Here is a 26975-nt window from a genome sequence, read left to right as displayed (position 1 = left end):
CGATCCAAGAAAACCATATACCCATTTGAAGGGGACTCTGCCAAGTGGGTGTTGTTTAAAAGAAGAAAACCGGAGCGTCTGCTCCGGAGCCAAGAGTGGGTCTGGGGGAGGGTGCGCAAGGCTGAGCGACGTCTGCACTGGACTCGCCTTCTAGAGTGGCCTCGGCCCGCGGGGAAGAGAGGCTGGGAGGAGGAAAGGACAGGACCGCCCGGCCTCCAGGTGCGAGCCGCGCGAGTGGGCGGAGAGGCCTCGGCACCTCCTCCCCGCTCGGGACGTGCGTCCGGGGAGCAGCCCGGGTCCCGCTCCTCCCCGCCGACGGGGGGAGAAAGGGGCGGCCGGTCGGCCTCACCCATTATAAAGGACCTGGCCCGCAGCGACTCGCCTGGGCTCGACAAGCCTCAGCACCTCCAGCTCCGCCCTCGCCGCCTTCCTCCTAGCCGGCGCTCCCGTTCCCGCTCAGGCCCCACTCGACCCTCTCGGGCCTCTGCTACTCGGGCTGCAGCGGAACATGGCGGCCTCGGCAACTCCCGCAGCTCAGGCCAAGTGCTCCGAGGAGGCTCTGGCTGCAGCCTTGGCGGACGTGCCCGAACTGGCTCGACTCTTGGAGATCGACCCGTACCTCAAGCCCTTCGCCGTGGACTTCCAGCGCAGGTACCAAACCCCCTCATAGCGGAGCGGCCAGCCTTCCATAATCGGGGACGGGGATCAGCCACCCCTCAGGCTTTGCGCGCGTCGACCCCGCCCTGAGGGGAGGAGCCTCGGCGGGCGGGGCCTCGGGTGGACGAGAGTTACTAGGTTCCGTGGTTTCCGGAGTTGTGGGTTGACAGCTCTGGGCCCCTGAGTGGGCGCTGAAACGTTGAATCAACTTTGTTCCTCATCCCCTCTCTCCTCCTCATCAGCGTTCTTGCGCCATGGGGTATGTGCTTTGGCTGCCAGCACTTGTTTCCTCTGGTGCTGCTGGGAGTGACGCAACGCCACTGCAGATTTCCTGACATTTGCACGCACTGGCGTGGTCCTGTGAATTAGCTTGGGCGTGAGACCCGGCGTGTGTAATTACGCATTAAAAACTTTCTAGTTTATTTCACAGCAAATATGGTGATTTTATAGCTAACAGGATCCTTTCAGGCAGATGCCGTACCTTAGCTTTTCTTTCCTTTTTAATGTTCCCACCTTTCAGGGAAGATTAAGCCTATCTTGGTCACTTTTTTATCCCCTTGGACCGACATTGATGCGTAATGTAGGGCAGTATTCTCTGTGTTTGATTTTTCCATCCTGAAGAGAGAAAAGAAAAGGAAAACTAAACTTCTAGAGGCCAATTTAGGATGCTTTAGTTTTAGCTTGTCTCCTTTCATTGTATAGCATTGGTTTACCACAATTTAGCTATTGGGCTAATAATTCTACTAATCAGCTCAACTAAAAAGGTATTTTTTTTTTTAATTAAAAGAGGTATTATACTAGGTTTAATAGTTACATTTGTGAGGTAAGCCCAATGTGATTTAATAGTTTCTGCCCTTTTAGCAGAGCTAATGCAGAATAAAAAGTATCCTGGCAACAGAATATACGCTAGTAGTTCAGAAAGTTCGTGGAAAATAGAATTAAAAGGTAATACGAATTTTTTCATGAACTTTTTGAAGTACCCTTGTACATAGCCAATCTTTGAAATAACAGACGACATCTGGCTAGTTACTCGCATTAAGCAGCATTTAGGGTAATGAAAATGAGTTTGAAAAAACACCCCCAAACAACTAAGGTTTATGTCATAGCATTGTCGTGTGTTACATGTTTTGAATTCACCAAATGTTTATTGAGGAACTCCTATGAACAAAAACACTGCTGTAAAGATAGTAAGGGATACCAAGTTCATACATCTCATTCTAGAGCTTGTATATCCTAATGAGTGAACCCTCCACAAGGTAGTCACCTTGAGCTGTTGCTCACCTAAACAGATGATTGTGCTGTTACATAAACCATTTGGTGAGTAGCCTTGTGATATAGCTTTCAGAATTTGTAGTATACATTTTCTTTTTCTTTCTTTTTTTCTTTTTTTTTTTTTTTTTTTGTGACCGGTAAGGGGATCGCAACCCTTGGTGTGGTGTCGCCCACACCGTGCTCGGCCAGTGAGCGCACCGGCCATTCCTATATAGTAGGATCCGAACCTGCGGCGGGAGAGTCGCTGCGCTGCCAGCGCCGCACTATCCCGAGTGCGCCACAGGCTTGGCCCTGTAGTATACATTTTCTTTTTCTTTCTTTTTTTTTTTTTGTGACCGGTAAGGGGATCGCAACCCTTGGTGTGGTGTCGCCCACACCGTGCTCGGCCAGTGAGCGCACCGGCCATTCCTATATAGTAGGATCCGAACCTGCGGCGGGAGAGTCGCTGCGCTGCCAGCGCCGCACTCTCCCGAGTGCGCCACAGGCTTGGCCCTGTAGTATACATTTTCAATGAAACTTAGTACATTTATCCTCTTAGTTTGAGATTGGATTGGATTTAGATACAGTCAAACAATTTTAGAGCAAAAATTTTAGTGTCATTAAAGGTAGTGGTCAGATTTTTTTGATGTGCTTATAACGATGACACTGATTTACATGTATGATTTGTAAAATGACACTTAAAACATTTCTAAAAGAAGAGTTGTGAAAATGTTTTGTCTATACCCTCCCCCTCTCTTCTTTTTAAATGGTACAAGCAAACATCCTTCCTTAAGTGTTTCTTTCATGTACTTCACTTTCAACTCCATTAGGGTTGAAGCAATTATAATCCTCTTTCATCGTTTGTCAAAACTAATGAGGGGAACAAAGGACAGAATAAAGAAGTGGGTGGAATCCAGTGTTCTTGGTGAAAAATCTGGTCCCGTGGGTCCTTATGCCTCACTCTGACCCAGATTCTACTTCTGGTCTTGGTTCTGAGTAATTGCCGTTTTCCAGCACACATGTTCATTTAGGTATATCAAATAGTAATTTGGCATTTGGCAGCAGTAACTTTTATTATTAGCACTTGAGGAATAAAAAATTCTTTCTTCATAAGGGTCTGGTCTTGGTTACTTGTCCTATTTTCTGTTTATTTCGAATAACCCATTTGGGCAGTGTTTCTTGCCTAATGCAAATATACAACTAGTCAACTATTTAGCTGCAAAGTATGCTTGGTAAGTAGTGAAGAAAATTTGGGGTACGAATAACTGCGTAACAATGGTGGTGATGGAGGCAACTTTTTCTCATGGATGAACTGTCTCAATTTTCCCCAACCAACATCTCTTTATTTGAAATTCTATTTTGTATTTTTGTTGTTCTTTTTACCTTCTGTAACTCTAAGAATTTTGAATCCAATGTGGAGGATTAATGAGTTACTCTGTGCCATAAAATAAAGATTAGTCATTAGTGTGTGTGAGTACCTCCATGCTGTCTCATTGATTACCTCTACGATGGTATTTCCCACTTGGCTGTCTTGTTTTTCTTTCTTTTTTTTTTTTTTTTTAACCTATTGTTTATACTGCGGTTAGTTGTTGTCATAATTCTGAAATCTTAGTGCTTTAAAACAACACATTTAATTGTCCTCATGTTACGTGTGAGCAAGAGTCAGCTACAGGGCTCTCTCCTAGCAGTCTTTTAAGGACTCAGCTTATGAAGGATTTGTTTTAAAATATGTTCTGACAATGCTAGTAGCAGGGAATAAGGAATATGTATAGAACTGTTTCTTACAGCTTTTGCCTAACAGTGAGTCCCTTCTGCTGATGCACAATATTGGCCAGTGCCCATTGGCTTGCCAAATGCATGGAACAGAGAGCTGATGTTTGTGAACACTGCTCAGGACAACACAATTGCAATAACACTAGTCTGTATCCTCTGTTTAAAGTTTACATAGTACTTTCAGATATACCTGTATTATGGTATTTAATTTAATGCTCATAACAAACCATGAGTAGGCAGGGTGGCTTTTCCTGATTTACAACTGAGATTTGGAAAAGTGAGATTTGGCTTGAGGTTCACATGGCTAATAAGCGCTGCAGCTGGGATTAATCTTTCTTTACTAAAACTGTTCTCAGTAAGGTTCACAAACAACTTCTTGATAATTTAATGGATACCTCTTTATCTATAGCATTATATATTTTGGACCATTTCTTGGCTCCTCGAAGCCATGATCTTGCTTTTCTTTCATTATTTGATGATTTCTCCTCAGCCTTTTTCTGATCATTTAATGTAAGAGATTCTCAGGTCTCTTCCTTAGGTCCTTTTATATATTTCTACTTTATATACTTTCCCTAGGCATTCTCATCCATCCCATGTATTCCGTCTATCTATTGAAGCTGCCCACATCTGTCTTCACCCCAGATCTTTCTCCTGGTCTCAGACATATTTACAAATATCTGCATTTTGATGTCTTACACAAAGCTCAATGTGTATGAAGCTGAATTTAATGGTTTTTCATCCCAAACCTGTTTGTTCCTTTATACCCTATCTCAGTGTGTGGTATCCTCATCTACCAACTGCTAAAGTGTGAAACTTAAGGTTTATTCTTCATTACTCCTCTCCCCTCTTTTTTTCATTTCTGAGTTTAGCCAATTGTAGCTCCTAAGTCTTTCAGGTATGTACCACTCTGCATTCCTACTGCTGTCATCCTATTTCAAGTTGCTGGCATCTCAGCCTGGTTTACAAAACCAGCCTCATAGCTGTTCCTCCTTTTCAAATCTTCACTGTTCCCACTTCCTCCACCCCTGTTCACCCCAAAACAGAGTAAATAGAATGAACTTTGAAATAGGCAGATATGATCATAGTACTCCTCTACTTAAACCCTTTGAATAATTCCTCATTTCTCTTAAGGTACAGTACAGTCCTTCTCAAAATCTGCAGGATTCTGCATTATTTGGTCTCTGTTCACCTTTTCAGCCTCATCTTCTCACTGTATGCCATCTAACCAGGGGGGCTTACAGGGAGAGGGGCAGCTGGGACGTTTGGGGGCCAGTCTATAAGGGCACTAACAAATCACTGAAATAAATCAGAAACATGACATTCATTTTCTACATGTACTCTGTTTTTTGAAAATTAAAATTTTTTTTGAATATTGAAAATTTTCACTTCTTATTTTATGTATGCACACAAGAAGTTGGAAGATCTGGAAAAATCACCAAATAAAAGGCAAGACATATCAAGAATTAGAAAAAATTTCTGATCTTTATCAGAAGAGTGACTCTGTTTTAGCCTATTAAGGGTGAATAAGTGAAATTTTTCCTATATTTAATTTTTATTAATATAAAATAACTTCTCTGTCCCATCAAGATTTTTAACAAATCGTTCTAAAGAATATCGGTTTGAAGGTGAGCCATCATATTATCCTGTCTTGTATGTTACATGTTTTGGTCTAGCCCTGGGTCCATCTATGTGTTTGTGCTTGCTGTTCTTTCTGCTTGATGCATTCTTTGCTTCTGTCTTATGTTGAGCTCCTATACATATTTTAGGACACAGCTTAGAGATATTTTGTGTGCCTTCTCTGACTTCTGCCTATCTTTAAACCTTCCTGTTGTCTCCCACCTTGAACTACCCCTCTCTTAAGGGTGATTATTCACTGTGATATAGTTGTTTTTCTACTTTTTGCATCCCCACTAGATTGTTTGGTCCTGTGGGTGGGTGCTATATCTATATCATTTATTCACTATTGTAGTCTCAGTCTGTAGAAGTGGACCTGGTTCATAGTAAATGCCTACTATAGTATTTAGATGAGCAAATAACTCACAAAATGTTTTCTGACTCTGTTTTTCCTTTTTGCCATACTAATGAGTCTAAGGTAAACTCACCTTAAGCTAAAAATGTATGGAATGCTAGGATGGATGGACAGAAAACAGGAGCAGTTACTAGGAGGTTTTATGTGACAATCTGGAAAAGAAGAATATATGCTACGTAAAGAGCTAAAGATAACCAGAGTAAATCAAGAAAATAATTCTTGATTAGATGCTTTCAAACTCACAGAGACTAAAATTTTAATCTCTGAAGGACAGTCAGTTTGGGAGTGATGGAGTTTGGATGTGTTGTCCCCTCCAAAACTCATGTGGAAATTTGATCTCCAATGTGGCAGTGTTGGAAACTGATTGAGTCATGGGGGCAGATCTCTCATGAATGGATTAATGCTTTCCCTGGGGGAGGAGGGGTAGTGAGTGAGTTCTCCTTCTAGTTCCCGCAAGACCTGATTGTTTAAAGGACCCTGGCACCTCCTCTCTCCCCTCCCCTCCCCTGTACTTGTACCCACCGGCTCCCTGCCACTTTCTGCCATGAATAAAAGCAGCCTGAGGCCCATGCCAGGTGCAGCTGTCTCAGAATCATAAGCCAAATAAACCTCTTTTCCTTGTAAATTACCCAGTCTTAGGTAATTCTGTTATAGCAACACAAAACGGACTAAAACAGGGAGTATCTGACATCAAGTTGTGTGCCCAAAAAAGGGAGAGGAGGTTTAATGAGCTCAAGTGTGTTAAGTATTATAATTACAGTGAAGATCTCTTCTTTGTTAGAAGTAAAATAATTTTTATTTTACTTATAGATACAAATATTAGATATTGGTATCTAATCAGAATTGAAAGTAACTTGGATTTGGTATGTCAGCAATAACAACAAAAGTTGATTCTTATGGAATAGACATTTTACATTATAGCTGAATGGCACACTTTTTTCTCAGCACCTGGCCAATCTGTGGGCTCTGAAGAAAGTCAAATGTCAGTGATTTTAGAAGGCAAGGAAGAATCGGAAGATTACGGGATGTACACGACCTGCTCTTATGTACCAGTAGATTCATTTGCCCTTTGCAGCTCAGATCTGTACTAACTCCAGAGTCACACCTGAATTCTCTGCAGCAATGGTCAAGAGGCTCTGACCTCTTCTCATTTTCAAAGTGCCTTAGCATGACTCGATGGAGCACTTTGGTTTAGTTTAGGCTCTGGTGCCTGTCGCACCACCTCCCGAGAAATGACTCTGTGTGTGGTAACTTCTTAGGGGATTCCTTTCAGCTCCCAGCAAGCTGGGACCTAGTTAGTCAGTGAGATGATAACACAATCCCTGTGAAATGTACTATAGTTTTAGACTGATAAGTATATCATGCTGCTGTTATTTGAAAGCATGCATTAAACTTCGATTATACGTTTGGAAATATTAAAGGAAAACATGAAAGTGTGTTCTTTGGAGAGAATTGCTGTACCAGGTGCCTTTTATTGTAAAAATAAGCTGATTTTTTTTTTTTTTTTACTAAAGAGTAGATTCTCTTCTTGTGGTGATGTCTGCTCATCAATGTATGTTCACCACTGTTTTGAATCCAGTGTTCTTTTGTGTTTAATATCCAAAAGAAGCCCCATTCTGTTTTGTGTTTAGTGCAATAGGAATCCGATAGCTTGGCAAAAGGTAAAACTCTGCATTAAACATATGTTGTTATACAACTTACACTCCTTGGTTTATTATACAATTCCATTGCAGCTAATCTGACATTAAGTTATGATGATTAACTTATAAAATTTGATTTTTTTGATGTTTAAATGATTAGAATAATTTAGATTGTAAATTTAGTTTCTTCATATGTAAAATGGAAAAAAAAAAGATAAAAAGATTGCTGAGTGTCCATGTTGCAAAGCACAAGAGCAAAATGAGGCTTAAATTTTAGTTTTCATAACAGTTAAATAGCTTTGAGTCCTAGGGCAAATTAATAAACCTCTGTGGACTTCAGTATCTTCCTCTATAGAAGGTGGATAGAATGTACGTTGTAGGGTGTCTTGAGGACTAGGAATATATGAGTATGTAAAGATGATCAGTGAGTAAATAATAATTTGATGATAATATTATAGCACACTACTTTCCAACTTAAATATTTATTAGAATATTATTTTCAGAAGTTATTATTATTGTTAGCTTTTTTAATGTTATGTTCCAAAATCAAATAAGATACATACCATGACCAGAAATTCTCCACTAGTCTTAGTTTTGCTGGGTTAACTGTGTCTTTACTTTAGGAGGTACTTTCTTTTTCCTAGTAGAAGTGATTGTGTGAATGAGGTGAGGCAGGTGGTAATTTTAATCATAATCTAATAGAGGAGAAAAAGAATATGTTTAAACTTTGATCCTTAATTTGGAGAGGAAATGATAAGGCAATTGCCAGTTTACTATAAGCTGAAGGCAAGATGAGTCCAGGGATATAATGAGCACAAAGCTCCTTTTATTGAGTGAGGGAAATGCTAGCCTGCAGAAATTCAAAACCACTCTGCTCTTGATCTTCCTTTTCTGTCTTTTCTCTTCTTTCATTTGACTGCTAAGTGTTCATATTCTTGGACATCAAACAGCTGCAGGGATTTTCTTCTTCCTGAACTCTGGATGGTTAGAGGAACGGTCATACAGAGTTTACTAACAGCAGGAATAATTTTGAAAATAAGACTAATATAGAAGAAGAAAAAATACATAATAGCAGCTTGAAAGTTTGAAAATGAAAGAATTATTTCAGTGGATTCTGAACATATATATACATCTGATATATTAATCAGAAAAGATTTTAAATCTTATGCCCTGCCTTGTCTTTTTTTCTCTTTCTTAATGTTATAATTTCAGATATTTTTAATAGGTTTGATTTTCCCATAAGATGCATAAAACAAGGGAATAGAACATTCATATGTATTTTAGTAGTACAATCTCTGGTTATATACACTAGTTCTACAACTTAAGATATGCTAGTCAGATTCCAAGTCTACAACTATACTTCTAACATAGGTAAACTTGAAGTTTTCCAAAGATTCAGCAAGTAAGAATTAACTATTTGTTTAACAATGATATGTGTTACTCAGTATCTTCAGTCTCATTTATTTTCATTTTCATAAAAAATAAGTATCTAGACATAGGTTATATTTAATTTTGAATAACTGCACAATATAAATATGTACTCTTACAGAAACCTTATAAAATCAGTTATACATTTAGGTCCATGTAACAGAAAGCCCAACATGCTCTCAATTAACAGAAAATCCTACAAACTAGGAATTATAGAAATAGAGATTTCTATCTTTCACTTACGAAGAAAGTGAAGATGAGTAGTTTGGGCATTAGCATGGATCCATCCTTCCTTATCTGTTTTCTCTATTATCCTTAGCATATGATCTCTATTCATAGGCTTAGAAGATGACTGGGCATGTCTCAGCACCACATCCATATTCTTAGCAGGAACACATGCCAGCCTGCTATGTTTATTTTAGCTAAGCATATGTTAGCTTTCTTATGAACTCCTTCTAGTTTTTATCGCTCACAACTGTCCCATGGTCATCCTTAGCTGAAAATGAGCCTGGATCATCAGGGCTTTCAGTTGCACATACATCTTCCTGAGAAATGTCCTTTTGTCTCATCCATCACATCTCAGGGCTCTTTCCCTGTTCCAAAGAGGACATTACATCTGGCTAAAGATGAAAAGCCACAGCAAGACCAGGTTATAATTCTCCAACATCGCTTCTATGTACAAATCTTTCTGAGCAGAGTCCAGGTGTTCCCACTCTTCCTGAGAGAAGTCTACAGCCATATCCCTCAGTGTCACCAACCCCTGGGTCATGGCTTTCACTTTGCTAGACCTGATCTGTATTTTTCTGGATTCTTTTCTTGGGGAAATAACAGAAACTATTGGCTGCTCTGTCCCAAAATGACAGTTTATTTTTAAAAAATTTGAGAAAGTTTTGAAATGAAATCCGTTTGTCAATAATAATTTTTCCATGTTATCTTGGGCTCATGAAAAAATGATCAGCATTATCTTTATTTGGAGAATAGAATATTTGTGGGATTAGAAAGAAAAGGAGAACTAAATTAAAGATGTCAGTTAATTTATGCTCATTTGTTAAAACAGGAATTGATTTTTGTTATATAACTACATACAAGCTCATGAGACTTTAACGTTATACTTTTCTATGCTTTTTTTTTTTTTTAAAGCTTAAGATGTGTGACTTTCATTCTTCAGAACATACCTACCTTCCACGGACTTTTCATATAAATAGGGATTACCATCATAATCAAGTCTAGTGTTTAGTGTTTGACAATAGGACTAAAGGTCAATTTATGGAAGAATGTGATTCCTCTTTGATGTCGAATAGAAGATTAATGATGTGTCTGGGGTCATCTTAGTTTTCTAAGAGCTTATGGTCTATTATCTGTTATCATTTCATGTTACTGTTTGGAGATAATGAGTATGTAATGTCTGAGTTACTATTGCTTTTTAATTGTTTTATAGTTCTTCTCTCAGGAGGGCTGATTATTATTCCAGGATTCTGAAGATTCACAAATGAGTTCATGGTTGTCATTTTGGTGCTTTTTTTTTTTTTTCTCTCTCAGCTTTTACCTTTCTGCATTAAAATACCTCGAAACTTTTGTTTGCTTGTTTGTTCATTTTTTGTTTACACCTGGGAGTCTTCCATTCTCTTGACCGTCTAATGTTAAATAACATTTGGTTGTTTAAGTTGTGCTTACTAGTGAGAGGAGTGTTGTGAGACTGACAGGTCTCATTTTGCTCCACTTCCCTAAGGTGCCTGTATTGAAAATGATATGCTATTCATGCACTATTAGGCAAAACTTTACTCAAAAATATAACACATATGCAGGAAGTACATAGAAATAAGAGGAGTATCAAAACTGAGGGTTGTTGGTAGCATGTTCAAAGTACCTTTAAATGAGAGGACTCTTAAAAATATAATGGAGACAGTTTAGAGAATTGCAAATTGTGTTATACTGGATTTCTTTAAAAAACTCATTTTGACATAATTATAGACTTACAGGAAGTTGCAAAAAGATTACAGAGAAGGGTCCTGTACCCTTCACCAAGATTTCCCCAGTGGTAATATCTTGCATAACTGTAGTGTGGTATCAAAAACAGGAAATTGACATTGGTACACTTACAGACCTTATTTGGATTTCCTTAGGCTTTACATATACTCATTTGTGTGTGTGTGTATATACTTTTTACAGTTTTATCACATGAATATTTTAATGTGACTGCCATCACAGTAAAGACACAGAACTGTTTTATACTCACACTAACACTCTCGCCCACATCCTTAACCTTTGGCAACTACTGATCTGTTTTACATCTCTATGATTTTTCATTTTGAGAGTGTTATATAAATTAAGTCATGCAACAAATAATCTTTTGAGGTTACTTTTTTTCACTCCACTTAGTATCCTTGAGATCTATCCAAGTTGCATGTATTAGTAGTTCTTCCTTTTTTGTCGCCAAGTAGTATTCCATTATATGGACATACCACAGTTTGCTTATCAATTTACCTGTCGAAGGGCATTTGGATTGTTTCTAGTTTGTGGCTATTACAAATATTACAATAAAGCTAAGGTATGAATGTTTATATACAGGTTTTATTTCTGTACGATCAAGGACTAGGAGTGTAACTGCTTGGTCATATGGCAAGTGTATATTTAATTTTATAAGAAGTTACCCAACTATTTTCCATTGTCTCTGTACCATTTTTGCATTCCACCAGCAATGAATGAGGGACCCAGATTATCTGCATCCTTGCCAGAATTTGGTATTGTCACTGTTTTTAATGTTAGCTGTACCAATAGATGTGTAGTCATCTATTGTGTCATCGTGGTTTTAATTCACATTTTTCTAATAGGTAGTTATGCTGAACATCTATTAAAGAGTTATTTGCCATCTGTACATCCTCTTTGGTGCAATGTCTGTTAATGTCTTTTGCCCATTTACTAACTAGATTGATTTTTCTTCCTTTTACCTTTGAGTTTTGAGGGTTCTTTATATATTCTAGAGTCCTTTGTCAGATATATGCTTCGCAAATATTTTATTTCAGTATGTAACTTGCGTTTTCATCTTCTAAACAGGGTTTTTCACAGAACAAAATTTTTTAATTTTGTTGAAGTTCAACTTACTGATTCTTTTTCTTTTTTTTCTATTATGGATCATGCTTTTGCATCACATCTAAGAGCTCTTTGCCTTATTCATAAATTTTCCAAATTTTGCCAAATAAATGTACTAACATTTTTTCTCTCAACATTCAACGAATTTCCATTTGGAAATTGACATGCTCTGATTTCTAGTATATTTATAGCACAGTGAACCCTGATGAACATCAAAGTAAATATTAAGATTGAAATAAACCTAAGGCTAATTTCAGTTTGATAAAAGAAACTAATTTGAGAAAATATTGGATTACCTAAGACTTAACTTTGTTCCTACAGATAAAAGTATAACATAAAATTTTAGGAGATTTAGTTGTCATTTAAGACAAGTAAACAAACTGAATCTGATCTGAAGGAAACTAGGATCTGAAGATTTTCTCTAATGTTTTCTTCTAAAAGTTTTATTGTTTTACATATTACATTTAAGTCTGTGATCTTAAGTTTTGTTTGAGGATGAGGTTTATGTTGAGGTTTATTTTATTGCTTATGGATGTTTGATTCCTTTTTAAGGTCATAAGCTGACAAACTTGTATTGGGAAGCCACCTGACTGAAAATACACTAGTCTTCAGTCAGATCTCACTGAAATATGTAAACAATGAAAATTTATATATATATTGTAGATTATTGAAGCCATGGAAATGAAATAACCTGCCAAAGTTCTTATTTAAAAGATCTTGTTTTAACTTTTGATTATTATTATAAGAAAACCCCAAACTTGAAGAAGCAGGGGAAAAATAATTAGTGAAATGTATAATAATTTATTCTCAAGTAGGTACTTCTTTTTATGGTTTTTTCTTTTCAGTTTTCAATGTTTATATTTTTTCTATCATGTCCTAACATAACTTTTTTGATTTATATTATAAACAGTTCTTGACATGAATCTGTATAAATTTGAACTTGTAATTTTATTTTGACTTTTAAAGTTTTTATAAATCTTATGTCTTACAGCTGGAACCATCTCATTTGACATTATCCTATAGTCTTTAGTTTTACATTAATTACAAAAACCATTGCTTTTAAAATCAAGTTTCATTCAGTTTGTTTACTTGACTTAAATGACAACTAAATCTCCTAAAATTTTATGTTATACTTTTATCTGTAGGAACAAAATTGTTAAATCTTAGGTAAGCCAACATTTTCTCAAATTAGTCTCTTTTATCAAACTTAAATTAGCCTTAGGTTTATTCCAATCCTAATATTTACTTTGATGTTTATCAGGGTTCATTGTGCTATAAATATACTAGAAATCAGAGCATGTCAATTTCCAAATGGAAATTCGTTGAATGTTGAGAGAAAAAATGTTAGTACATTTATTTGGCAAAATTTGGAAAATCTATGAATAATATAGCTAAAAATGTTCCCACTTTTAAACAGAAAGATAAAGAGGAACTTTGGAGGATATGTTTATTCTGCAAAGATAACTCATTATGATGGAATCTGAGACACTAAACATCCAACAGTGACTTCTACCAACTCTACTGATAATAAATTATCATCATCGTCGTCATCACAATAATAATTATGATTATTACTATTTATGTATACATTATTTAACGTGCATTGGGATCTGAGATTCTGTATTTCTGAGAAGCTCCCAGGTGCTGCTGGTGCTGCTGTTTCACAGAGGATACTTTGAGAAGCAAAGCACTGGGCAGTCCCATATCTCAGTTCAAAACTAAATTAGCAAAGGGCTAAATTGTATTCTGTAAATATTTAAGCTATAAGTTATATTCCGATTTTTGAAAATATGTGATCCATATATACTAATGTAGTTAACCAGGTTATTTAATTTTTTGATGATCATAATAATTTCTTTCTTAATGTAGGTAGAAGGGGTTTTATTGTTAGCGTTATCAAAGTTGCTTTTTCTTATGTCTGTGTTATGAGTTTCACTGTTGCCTACAGGTCTTTAGGATAAAATATAGAAATTGGCCACATAAAGAAAAATATTCTCCACAAATGGTGTTCCAGGACATACATGGGCATCTGAGATTCAGGTTATTTCATTAATTTGTTTATTTAAGAAACCTGTTTTCAACATTCTCTTTGTCACAGGCATTTTTCTATGTGATAGCAGAACAAAATGAGCAAGATAGGCTTCCTGTCTGACAGCAGCTGTTAGAAAAGTAAGCACAGTTATAGTAGATATTTATGCTCAAAATTCAGTGTTATATAGTTGAAAGCATACTCTGTTCTATAAGGAAGGGGAGAATATATCACAAAGAAGTTCATTTGAATTGCCTTAAATTCTTAAAATTATTTCTCCAGGAAAGGAGGAATGAGTCTTTAAGAATGTGGACAAAGCCTATGAGACTTTTTTGGAAAGAGTCAAAGAATATAATCGCTAAGACATTAATGAAGGTGAAACATTTAATGAAGATGTCATATAACCGTGTACACAGCTTTTGTTACTTAATGTGAAAGTTTACTTGTAAAAATTGTTCAGTTGCAGAAGGTGCTTGTGTAAGGATTGCTATGCTGGGCAAGAACTGAAGCTTCTAAAATACACAGGGTCTTCGAAAAGTTCATGGAAAGATTAGTATTACCTTAATACTGTTTTTCCATGAGCTTTTTGAAGTACCCTTGTTGTTCATAAATCATATCTGATAACATATAAGTATGTTTTTTAAAAACAGATAAGCCCATTTTGGAAGGGATAATGGACTATTTTTAGAGGTGATGAAACAATTCCTAAGAAAGCAAGGGGCTCTGTTTCTGAATGAGTTGGGGACATTATGATGAGTGTCACCCGGTTGGGAGTTTCCAGAAAAGCAAATGAGTTGTTGAATGCCTCCTCCTGGTTCCACCTTAGTGTCTTGTCTAGATTAGCACTATCTAATGGACATATGATATGAACAACATATGCAATTTAAAATTTTCTAGTAGCACATTAACAAAAGTAAAAAGAAACAAGATGAAATGGATTTTTATAATATATGTTATTTAACCCAATGTATTCAAAGTAACATTTAAACATATAATTTTTAAAAAGTTCCTGATGAGATATTTTATAAATTTTTTTGGTCTTTTCCCATTCAAATACCTTTTTTTAGGTCTTTGAAATCTGATGGGTGTGTTTTTACACTTACAGCACATCTCACTTGGGACTAGCCGTATTTCAATGGCTCAATAACAACGTATGGCTAGTGGCTGCCATATTACACAGTGCAGGTTTAGATTATGTATTTGAAAGAGGAGCTTTGAGAGAAAGAGTTGATATGACCCCCATAAAAAGATTGACAGGGAAGATTAAGGAGAGAGAAAGTTTCATTCAACTTTATGGTTATAACAGAGGTAATTAGATCCATAGAGATTCTGACTTTGCCTAGGAAAGGAACTTAGCAATTACTGACTGGTGACTTTTTTTTAATACTTGACCAGAAATAAATGGATGGCATCTTAAATGTAAACGTGGAGATATGCCATACATTCAGTAGACCGGGGTTGAGTAGGTGGCCACATTTTCCCCAAGTTATTTGACATGGCTAGTCCACATTGCCCTTTTCACTAGGTAATTCTTATTTAGGCCATATTTTATTAGGCTAAATGCATTACATCTGTCACATAAAGGAAAAACATAACTCAAGACTAAACCATGGGCCAGACAAAGTAAATCTGGTCCATCTTGATAAAGTGACTGAGATCAGGTGACAGCTCTCTGTTTTAATAGACCTAGACCTTTCTGGATGTGCCAACTTCAGTTGGACCGAGTCTAAATAACAGCTGTTCCTAATTTTGTTGTCCTAAGAATCTTGCTTATGTGTGGTGACTCATTATGACTTGCATTATTCCTGAGTTGGTCTCTGCTTGTAGGAGAGTAGGGCTGGAAAGATTACTTTTCTATCACACTTAAAACTAGTGACAATATTGTGGATGTGCACATGCACGAGTTCATGTATGCCTTGTGTCCTTTTACGTCCTTTTCTTTATGACTTGCTTTTCTTGTTTCCTCTAGATGGTAGTTCCTTCAGTATTTATACTTTTTATTTATTTTGCACCTAGTCACTTTGAATACTTTATAGTAAGCCATGTAATCAGAGTGAAAACATTGCTGTTTATAAAAGCATTTGCCCTCTTGAGCTATCAATCACTCAAATTCTTCGAGTGGAATGCTGTTTTCCTGCACTCTTCAGTATTGTGTTTTCTACTCTGCAACTGCTCAGTACATGCTGACTCACTGAGCATCTCTGGGATGCTGGATGTGTGTTTTGAATTTAAGAAGAGAAGAATATAGTTAGGGAACACATTATTGTCTTTTGGTATTTTCTATAGAACTTAGAATAGAGGTTTGCACTCAAGGGGTGTTTTGCAAGTATATATTGACTGGGGGTCTGGTCCAGCTTGTTCTGTAATATTAAAAATCTAGAAATATTTATTACTATAGTTGTTGGAGGGTCCCTAGAAACGCTTGAGAGTAATTCTTCTATCATGTAGTGGCCTGTGGTGAGCAAAACCTCTCTTACATACAGCTTAACCTTTCTCGTATCTAATGCTACTCGTGAAGAAGATTGTAATTTGTGCATTGTGCATTTATCAGGTTGCTGTTCCCAATGCAGTTAGTGTAATTTTTCATTTCCTAACAGTCCTCGGGCAATTCTGTTTAACATACTTTCTATTTCAGAACGTTCTCCTATTTAAAAAAACTTCTTTTGCCTCAGGCCCAACATGCTTTTCAGCCAGACCAGTAGTAATTTCTATCCTTGCTGGCTTCATTCACCTTCACTGTTAAAATTCTGTGTGGATTTCTTAGGAATGTCATCTTTTTGTGTTTATGGCATAACAAATGTTGGGATGCCTATGACTTCTATTTGCTGATATTACTTTGGTTAAAAAAAATTATTTTATTACGAAGGGGAAGACATACCTAGCTTTTATTTTCATTTTAAATCTGTTTTAGTTTTCTAGATTATAAACTATACTTTGTTTTCTTAATGAATACAATTTTAACTTTCCACCTAAACTTTTAAAGTCGGGCACAGAAGTTTCCTGAATAAAAGATGGAATAAGAGACTGATTTACTGATTAAAAAAAGCATTCAAATTCCTTGAATTGGGTTTGATTTTAACTTGAGTTGAGACAGCATTCTAAATTGAGGCTCATGAAGCTCTTTGGGTCTGAATTTGGTAATAATGACCTACTCTAGAGGGATTTAGGTTTCTAATGGGGAAGTCTGGTAAACAAAAGCATACAAGAGAAAGCCTTTGCTCTCTTATTATAGTCGCTTCTGGCTTACACTAAAGTAGATTTTGAAACATCTATTATAACATCAAGGTTTTCAAGAAATTCTAGGGAATATATATAGAGAGAGCCCTAGGGCTAAACTAAAATTAGAACTCTAGCCATATTACAAATATGTATTATACATTTGTATATATCATACATATTATATGTGTGTTTAAATGGCTTCTATATCATGCCTTGTCTTAGTTGGAAGAAATGTTTTGCTATTCCTTGAGCTGATTTCTGTGTATAAACATGGGAGAAAATGGAGATTTTCTTCTCTTTGGGGATAGTCATCATAGTGTTAAGAAGGAGAAAGGAAGAGTACTTCTTTTTTGGGTTATGGTTTGCATTTTAAATTTCATTGCTGTTCCTCTCAACTTCCATCTGTGTTGACATTTGGGAATTTTGTCATTGCTCTTTCTCAAGTGGAGTGGAAAAGCTTAAAACAGAATTTACACTTTTAAATACAACCGAGGCTCTATCACATGGTGATTCACTCCAGGTCTGCATAGTTTTTCTTTGGCTTTTTAAAAAAACAAAATCAAACATTTTGTTGAACTAAATATTTCTCAAGTTTGTAACATTATTGATTATTATACATTATTAACAATCCCTTTTTCGTTAATGGAAAGCTCTGGCTGAAAACGCAATGATAAATATTAAAGTTTTAGGCACTTAATATTTTATGGCATTAAAGAGATGTTTTCATGCAGATGGTTTTGTTAGTTAATTACTGCTTGTTAATGACATTGCAATTTTATTTTATTTTATAATTAAATTTCAATTATAACCTAGAAAATATCATAAATTTGAATAAGCCACAAATAGCCAGATTTGGTGCTGTACTTATATTGTCTCTGTGCTCTATTTTTTTTTTTTTTTAAAACCTTTTAAATTCCATTCAGCTGGCATTTTCTTTGTGTGTGTGTTTGTGATTCATGGGTGGAATAATGAGTGGTCTAGACCTCAGTACAGTTACTGACAGGTTTGGCTGATTTTCTAAGACTCTTTTTAGCTCTTAATGTTTGTGATGGATTCTTTTATATGAAATTAGGTTTTGGATATTAAACAAATTGTGCATGTGTGTTTTCTGACACTGGCAATGCAATAGAAGCTTGTAATTTCCTAAGGCAGCCATGAGACAGGTGATGCAGAGGCACTATTCTTACCTATTTGTGTAGTGAGAGGGAAAGCAAAATCTCATGATGACTTTAGCTACCTAATACTTCCCATTTTCAATTCCAGGCCTTATTGTGTAGCCTTTGGCTAGTTATTGCAGCAGTTTCCCTCAATTATAATTCTGTTCTGCCTAGTGTATTTATGAGAAAAAGAGTAATTAGAATTTAGGTAATCTCCAACATGTGACCGTGTTGCTTATGATTGTTTGTTTTAGATTTTTCATTTGTTTTATTTTGGCCTTTCTTAAGAGCCAGCATTACATAAGTAGACACCAGTTTAAAAAAAAAAAAAATCCTTCCATGCACAGCTAAAACTCACATTTTCTTGGAGCTAAGACAAAATTCAGATGTGTTTTAGATAAAAATGGAAAAGTGTAGATTAAATAAAGCACTGTAATATGTAATGGTTAATGTTTATTTCTAATAGTTTATTATGGGTTATAGAAAGGAATTATAGAAACTTAAACAAAAGCCATGCCTAATTTATATAATGTTTGGATATGTGTTTATGATTAAAAATAAATTAACAAAAATATTTTGTAAAGGAGTAGAATATATGTCTGTCTTCAAAGGATGATAAGCCAAGGTAAAATTGGCTTAACCAGTTTTGGAAGCCTTGTAAAAGACTAAGTCAGTAATGAAATCTTTCAATAAAACTAAGTTAGCTAGAGAATCAGTGTGACCACATTATTGTGTTGCCTAAGTTGATGGACAAGGTAAACTTTTTTATTTTTCTATTAAGAAAAGTTAGATTCTTAGATCTGAACTCTCTGGAGATAGGCCTTAACTCACTCAGAATTTGCCAGGAAATACTTTATGTTCTAGAAGGTGTGCCTTTGTCTTTTGTTCTTGAGTGATTTACTGGCTGGTTGGAGGCAGTAAGAACAATCCACTGATAAATGCTAGTATATAAAACTTACCTGATAACTAAGATGTTATATATCCAAAATAAATTCCTGGGTCTTGAAGTCATACTTCCAGAAGTTTTGATGAGCTTCACATGAAATATTTTGCTTAAAATACATAAACTGGCTGATTAGTAGGCTGATAGTGTATGTTGCAGTAGTTAAAAGCTGAGGCTTGTCCTGTGTTCAAATCCCAGCTCCCTAATTTATTAGCTATGGGCTATAGTCTGAATGTTATAACCGGTGCCTCCCCCCACCAAATTCACATGTTGAAATCTTAACCCCAAGTGTGATGCTATGAAGAGGCGGGGCCTGTGGGTGATGATTAGTGCTTTCATAAGAGAGGCCTCAGGGAGCTTGTTTGCTCCTTCTGCCACGCGAAGCAGCAGCAACAAGGTGCCAACTATAAAGCAGAGAGCCCTCACCAGACATTAAGTCTGCTGGTGCCTTAATCTTGGACTTCCCTGCCTCCAGAGCTGTAAGCAATATATTTCTGTTGTTTATAAATAACCCAGTATATGGCATTTTGTAATAGTAGATCAAATGAACTTAGACACCATGTGACATGAATACGTTATTTAACTTCCTTAACCTTTAATTTTGTAATCTTTATCACAAGGATAATAACAGCTTCATCGAGATTTTGTGAGGATTAAATGAGATTATCCATGTAAAAGCTGCCTGACAAGAAGTAAGTGCTCCATAAATATTATTAATGGTGATAAAGAGATATGGGCAACAAATTAATACAGGGAATTACATTCCAGTTTCGATGATACTACGAGATGATGAGGGTAGCAAAGACAAAACACATAATCATACTCAATTTCTAAAAATTAGAATTTTTCTCTAGATTTCTCTCCCCATGTGATTGCATTCATTACCAGAGCTTTAAATTAGTTCTTTCCAAGCTCAGGTGAAGGGTCGGTTTTTTTTGTTTTTGTTTTGGTTTTTAATTTCTGTCTACCAGAGATTGGTACTTTTATAAAATTCACCAAAAAAGAGTTACTAGAGAAATTAAATTTAAAAAAAGATACAAAAGCACCAGTTTTTAAATTAAATTCTGTATAACTGCTATAAAAGTTTCTAGATGCTTACTCTCAATTTCAGTACTTATCTCATCCTTTACCAGTGGTAAATGGTGGCTCTGCACTGGTCCATATATCACACATTTGAGTAGTATTGCTTTAAATATCATTAGTATGTTCATTATTTCACAGTTCTTATCTGTATCCCAGATCATTTCTCTGACCTTTAGATTTTCATTTAGAGATGATTATCTCTCTTTCCTTAGTAAATGGCACTGTATCTACCCATTACAAATCTGTCATTCTCTCTCTTTCTCCTCCCCACCCAACCAAATCCATCATTTAGGTCCTATTTGAATCTTGCTATTGTTTTACATCTTCACTGCTAACACTTTAGTCCAAAGATACTATCATGTCTGATCCAACTTAGTACTGACCTTCCTGTTTCTACTACCCCACACCCTTTCCTTTCATTTTCCATATAGCTACAAGAATAATTTTCTAAAAAAAGTAAATCTGTATATAACCTTTTAATGGCTTCATATTTTCATTTTTTTTGCTTGGCTGAATGGTATGTAACATTACATTTTCAAAGGGTTGAGAGTCAACTGCAGTACTCCTGGTGGATGATTATGGTGGCTTAGATTGGGGTAGTGGTTATATAATGGGCAAAAATTTGCTGATTTCAGACATTGCCAGGTAATAAGATCAATAGGTAATAAACCAACAGCTGGAGACCATTTAGGAAGTTCTGTAGGCAAAGGGATGCAATTCTCTTTATGATGTAACTGTAGGCCTCTCAGTTTCTTCAGGCCCATAACTGAGTCAGATCCCGGCCTTTCACAGGGATAATTGGCATGTTGGGTACCAAGCTAATTTGCACTGGCAGTAATCCAGAGGTAATGTACAGTGCTGAATTCTAAGAAATGTAGACTAAGGAGGATGCGATGTATTGATATGGGTATACTTCATTCAGATTAATCCCAATTTATTTATAGGAGTGTTCTTAATAGGAATCTGGATTTAATGTGTTAACTTGAGTATCTGGAAATGGATCCAACAGTTTGCTTGATTATTCGACTGAAAGCTTGGGTTCAACAATGGCCAACATTTAATGTGATTGAGATCCCAGAACATCTGTAACTGTGGAGGAAGGAGGAAAGAGGAAGGCATAGGAAGATGAGAGAGGTAGAGTAGGTTTATTGTGTGCAGTCCTTTTCTCTACCGCCTCACTCTAACTCTCATGAAGTTCCAGAGGACACACACTTGATTAAGAATTGAGAAATATATTGGTGAGGGGAGCAGACCTCTGTGGTAGCTCTAGGTTGGGGAATGTCATTGGGATATGCTGCCATTGAACTAGAGGCATTGATCTCAGTGGGGATCATAAGATTCTGAAGTGGCAAAGGGTTCTGACAGTGCTTAGGCTTCATAGATAAAGAACTGTAATTTTCATAGTAGGCATCAAGTGTGAATTAGTAGGCTTCAAGTCGGAATTTTGAAATGCATCCTTCTGCGATGGTGGCTCATAATGTCCTTAGGAATACACTAGATTGGCAACTTACTAAATTTTTACTTGATCTCTAACTGGGGAAATTCTAGGTATGTTGAGCAGAAACTTGACTTGTATAACTGATATAGGAGCCCCATGGAGTCCCTTGATTAGAGGAGAGGCTGATTTCCCTTGAGAAAGGACATGAAATACTACCACAAATATGTACTTTAAATCTTCCAAGACTTTTCTAAGGGGACTTGCTGTTTACTGGGAAAAAACCCAGATTTGAGAATTAATAAAAATGGGTCTGGATTAATCCTTGAGGGGACCTAAATTGCTACTGTGGCATATCAGTCAGAGTTGAGGCTTATGGAAGTCACTTATTAAATTGATATTTGGCTGAGTCCGCATCACTGTGAGTCCGGTGGTTTGGCAGAATAATCCTAGATTTGTTTTCCCACTTCCTGAATGCATGGTTGCAGAGGGCATGGAAACTGGTAGAATTTTCAAACTGATTCCTTGTGGAGTGAAGACAATTTAGGAAGACCAAGTGGAAAGCCCTGAAACTGCCCTTTACTAACAAAAGACAAAATCTTAATCAATACTGCATCCCTGGAAACATCGCAGAGAGTAGGGCCACCTTCTAAGACTTCAAAGATGTAGCAGTGGAGATTCCTGTAACATCCCTTTTTAATATGCTGATTTGATAGGTGGATCTTGGAGAACAACTATGGACTAAAGTAAACCTAATGGGTGAGTGAGTGTAATTGTTTTGCTTTCCAAAATGAAGTATCACTATAGTCTTTTGTACTTGGTATGCTGCAATAGATCGGCCACCTTTTTCCGACCTCTATTATCAATTAGTGAGGACAGTCAGAGGCAGATTGCCTTCAACTAGCAGGGAGAGCAAAACACATTCACAGTTTTAGGGTAGGGTGGTGACAAATATAACAATAATTGAATGATAAATGCTATGGCAAAAAAAAAAAATAAATAAAATGGAAGAGTATAAGGAAAATAGGAATTGGGGGGTGGAGGGGCAGTTTTAAATAAGCATGTTCCAGTTTAGGAACTGTGGAAAGACCTGAAGAGGAATTAGTCCAGATATGCAGGTATCTGGTGGAAGAGGGATCCAAATCAGGAAATGGCCAGTGCAAAAGCTACTAGGCAGGGGTTTGCCTGGAGTAATCAGGAAACAGTAAGTAGGACAACTTGTCTGGGGCAGAATGAACTAAGGACAGAACAGTAAGAAAGGACATAAAAAGATAAGGTAGTAAGGTTCAGATCATACAGGTACTTGTAGATTACTGTAAAGAGTTTGGTTGGCTTTTACTGTGAATGACATGGGGAGCCACTGGAGAGTTTTGAAGAAAGAAATTATAGGATCTTTAAGATAATTACTCTGGATGACTGTATTGAAAATAGATTGCAGGAGGCAAGGATTTAAGCAGGAAGACTAGTTATGGCTATTGGATAATTGAGACAAAAGATGATGGTGGCTTGGATCATATCTTAGCAGTGAAGGTTCTGAAAAGAGATTGGATTCGGGATCTATCATGGAAGTTGAGTCAAAAGGACTTCCTGAAAGATTGGATATGAGAGAAAGACAAATCAAGGATGACTCCAAGAATTTTGGAATGAACAACAGGAAAGAATTTAAGTGACCTCGGCTGAGGTTGTCATCTAGTTAGTTACAAGGACAGTACTAGAGCTTGGATTTGAATATTTATAGTTTGAAGATGTAAATGCTTAACTCTCATAGATTGTAGGAATAATGACCACATTTATTTGGGATTTTAAAAATATATTTAAATTTTATTTATTTTAGAAGGAAGTGGACTTGCTGAGTAAGTTTGCCTAGTATAAAATATGCTATATGTTAGTCTAATGTGTCCTATTTGTGACTGATAATCATCTTGATTAATGTAGGCTTTCTATTTCATTTTACTTATTGACCTGGCTCAATATAATTCTCATCAGGTTATGTACATTTATTGATTTAGCAACTGTATTTTAATGCTTCCTACATGTCAGGCCTTGTATTAAGTGCTGGGCTATAGGAACAAACAAATAAAGCAAACAATTGTCTTCATGGCCTATAATCAATGTCTAAAGTTTTTTGTTTGTTATTGCTTCATTTTTGTTTTTACCATTAGTTCCTGTAGAATGATTAGAAACACGAATTAGAGTTTATTTGGGATGAAGATAAGTTTTTAGAGTTATATCTGTAAGGCTTCCACAGGAAACAGATGCCAATCAAAATAATATCACTTTAAGGAGTATTTGTAAACATGAATATTTATAAAGATATATTAATAAGGAACCCACATTGGATAATGCCAGGGGCTTAGCTCCTGATTTGCTATCACCTGTAGGCCTGAATGAATAAAGGAAGAAGCAGTTCATATAATGTGGAAGGAGAAAATCACATAGAATTATCCATTTCAAGAGGAGCAGTGATCTTAGGTCAGGGAACATAGTGAACTCAGTTGCAGGGAGAGAGAGTCTGGAGCATAAGTATTTGGATCTACTCCAATTCCTCCCTCTGATCTCTTTCTGAATTTTCTCCAGTGGCCAAACTCTACTGAAGCTAGAGGTCTGTGGATAAATCCCATAGAGGTTATGTTGTTAGGGCAGAGAACCCAATGTAGGATGATGGAAAATGGGCCTAGCGGGGCAAATGAAAGATGTCTGGCACAGTCTGCCCCCTTCACCTCTCAGCCTGTACTCTTATCCTTTTTCAGGGTGAAAAACTTGGGTTCCCAACTCAGGTGATGCACAAGGTCACATCAGTTTCCCTATCATCAGGTGATGTCAAACTGGCTGTACCCTACCTGAGTCATAGCATATTGGCTACCGCTAGTATTCTTCTTATCAGGTAGCACAGGGAAAAAGAGAAAACAACTGATTTAAATAGCATAAAACATAGTTGCTGCAGGTGCCTCTCTGTAGATGGTCGTGAAGCTCAGTTTGTAGTCATGGCTGCCTTCACATTGGCTGCATGGGGTTCTTTATGAGGTGAACTTTTATGGGGAATCTTTGTGAGGTTCATTCCTGCAGGATATGAGTCCGTGGAGCTGTTTTTATTGTGTTGCTGAAGTTTTCCTTTACTGGGACTAAGAGGCTTCCTGGTAAATTACCTGCTTCTAAAGTGCCTTCCTCGCCTCCGCTGTGCAACTACAACCCAATTTCCTTCTCCTCTTTTCATGGTTCAGTGGCATGAGGAAAGCAAAATGACCGCAGAGTGGTCTTAGCTTTCAAATAATCGGATTATGACCATGTTCCTGGGTGGAAGAATTCTCCCTTTGAATTTGAGGACCTCCAGATTTACCAAGCCTAAAATTGGGGTGTGAAGCAAAATTCTTTGAGTAGCTTATCAGTTACAACAGTGAGAGGGGCTACTCTCACCTCCTCCGTTTGATTCCTGGGCCCACAGTCTTCCTCTGAGGAGACAACACCATCTACTGGCTGCTAGTTTGAAGCATATACTGTATCTTGTAAGATAGTACCTCAACCTCTGAGGCTATTGTCTACCAAATGTCATTATAACTGAGCCCTCAGTAGGCCATTCCACCATTTTATAAAGCCAGATGTTTCCAGGTGTTGGAGCATGTGGTGATACCAGTGAATTGCCTGAGTATAAGCTCATTATCTATATAGTATGCCCTCTGGTCAGAGGCACTATTATATCATCCAGCATGGCAGTTGGTAAAGTATAAGTTAAGTCCATTAATAGTGATGCTGTTGGAAACATTGTAGGTGGTAAAGACGATTCTGTATCCAGAATGTGTGTTTATCCTTGTGAGGACAAAATTGCTGCCCCTCCTTGATATGAGGGGTCCAATGTAATCAATTGATAAAATGTAATAACAGATATTCCATAGAATGGTAACATTCTGAGGGTTTATGGGGGCAGCCTGCTCTTTGCTGGCCGTGTACTGAGCATATGTAGTAGCCAGATTAGCTTTGGTGAGGGGAAGACCGTGAACCCATAAATAGCCTCCATACCTGCCCCCAGCAACTTTGTATATGAGGAAGGGCTGTCCTGGCTGGAGAAAATGGCTGACTGACATCCACTGCATGGGTTATCTTGTTCACCACACGTTTAAGAGCCTGTTCCTTCATGTGTGTTCTGTGATGGGTATTTACATTGGGCATGAATATCATCCTGCTCTGTACCTATTCCTAGAGGTTAATCAACATGCCTCTCTGTCACTGGTTTTTAAATTTCTTTCTTTCCAAGTTTATGTCTTGCTGGCCAGAATATGCACTTACTGGCCCATAAGTCAATGTAGAACTGTACTTCTAGTTACTTCTTATTCCAAAGTGGAAAACCACATGTGCAACCTAGTTCTGCTCCATGGGAAGGCTGCCTCTGAGTGGACTTTGCAGTTCGTGCCTGACTTGTGCAGGCATGCTGTGCAGATACAGCCATTCTCCAGGCTCATGCTTTCTCCTCCTCCATTTCTTGGCTGTTGGGACCTCCCTATGATGCCAAACGTGTAGGTTAAGGGAGAGGTATCACCATAGTAGGAGCAAGTGTCTAGGGAGTCTGAGGCACTTAGTGTAGTTTACTTTACTTGTGCTTTCTGGACCTGCTTGGGTTTGGTCTTGTATGGACCACTTCCATTTTGTGATGGAATTTCATTCTGCGTGTTCATTTTGAAAGTTTGACAGATCAGATAATGTCCAGTTCAACATGAGCAGTTCAAATAGTCACGTGATGTTTAATGGGCAGGCGGTTAATCTCTACTTCCTCCTAGTTGTAAGTTAGAAGCTGCTTTTCAAAGGGAGAGTAGTTGTCTATGGAGAGGGCATGGGTACCTTTGATACAGTTAATACACACCGTGCTTTTGAGGTGCAGAGTGGGGTGGAAAAGGTTGCATGGTAAATTTGAAGAGGCAAATGGAAGATATTCTGCATACTTTGAATACTTTGAAGAATTTACAAAATAAACATTTAATTAGCTTTTCTGTAACGGATCTTTTTGTATAAGAGGGCATCAGTAATGATTTGATTTGGGGTTAGAATTTGAAATTAATTTCATAGCAGTGGCTTTTCTCATTGTTCCTTTTTTCTTTGTCAGGGTCATTTATTTCTTTTTTCTTTCCTTCTTTTTCCTGCCCTCCTGCCCTTTCTCCCTTACTTCTCTTTTTTCTTTCCCTCCTCTCCCTCTCTCCCCCTTTCTTACTTTTCCTTCTTCTTTCTTCCCCTCCCTCCCTCCCTCCCTCCCTC

At 37.1% G+C, this 26975-nt stretch overlaps 1 protein-coding gene across 1 annotated transcript in view; it reads left to right on the top strand.

The window, feature by feature from the left end:
• Window positions 1-315: 315 nt before the first annotated feature.
• GBE1 (glucan (1,4-alpha-), branching enzyme 1) overlaps window positions 316-26975 on the top strand; it is a 255662-nt gene continuing 229002 nt past the window's right edge. The window contains exon 1 of the mRNA XM_008572761.1: window positions 316-651. Coding sequence (XP_008570983.1) covers window positions 509-651 — 143 coding nt within the window. The 5' untranslated portion in view covers window positions 316-508. The remainder of the gene's footprint in view (window positions 652-26975) is intronic.

The sequence above is a fragment of the Galeopterus variegatus genome, unplaced genomic scaffold, assembly GCF_000696425.1.
Source record: "Galeopterus variegatus unplaced genomic scaffold, G_variegatus-3.0.2 Scaffold831, whole genome shotgun sequence".
In the NCBI taxonomy this organism is placed as follows: Eukaryota; Metazoa; Chordata; class Mammalia; order Dermoptera; family Cynocephalidae; genus Galeopterus; species Galeopterus variegatus.
This window is presented reverse-complemented; position numbering and strand designations above follow the sequence as displayed.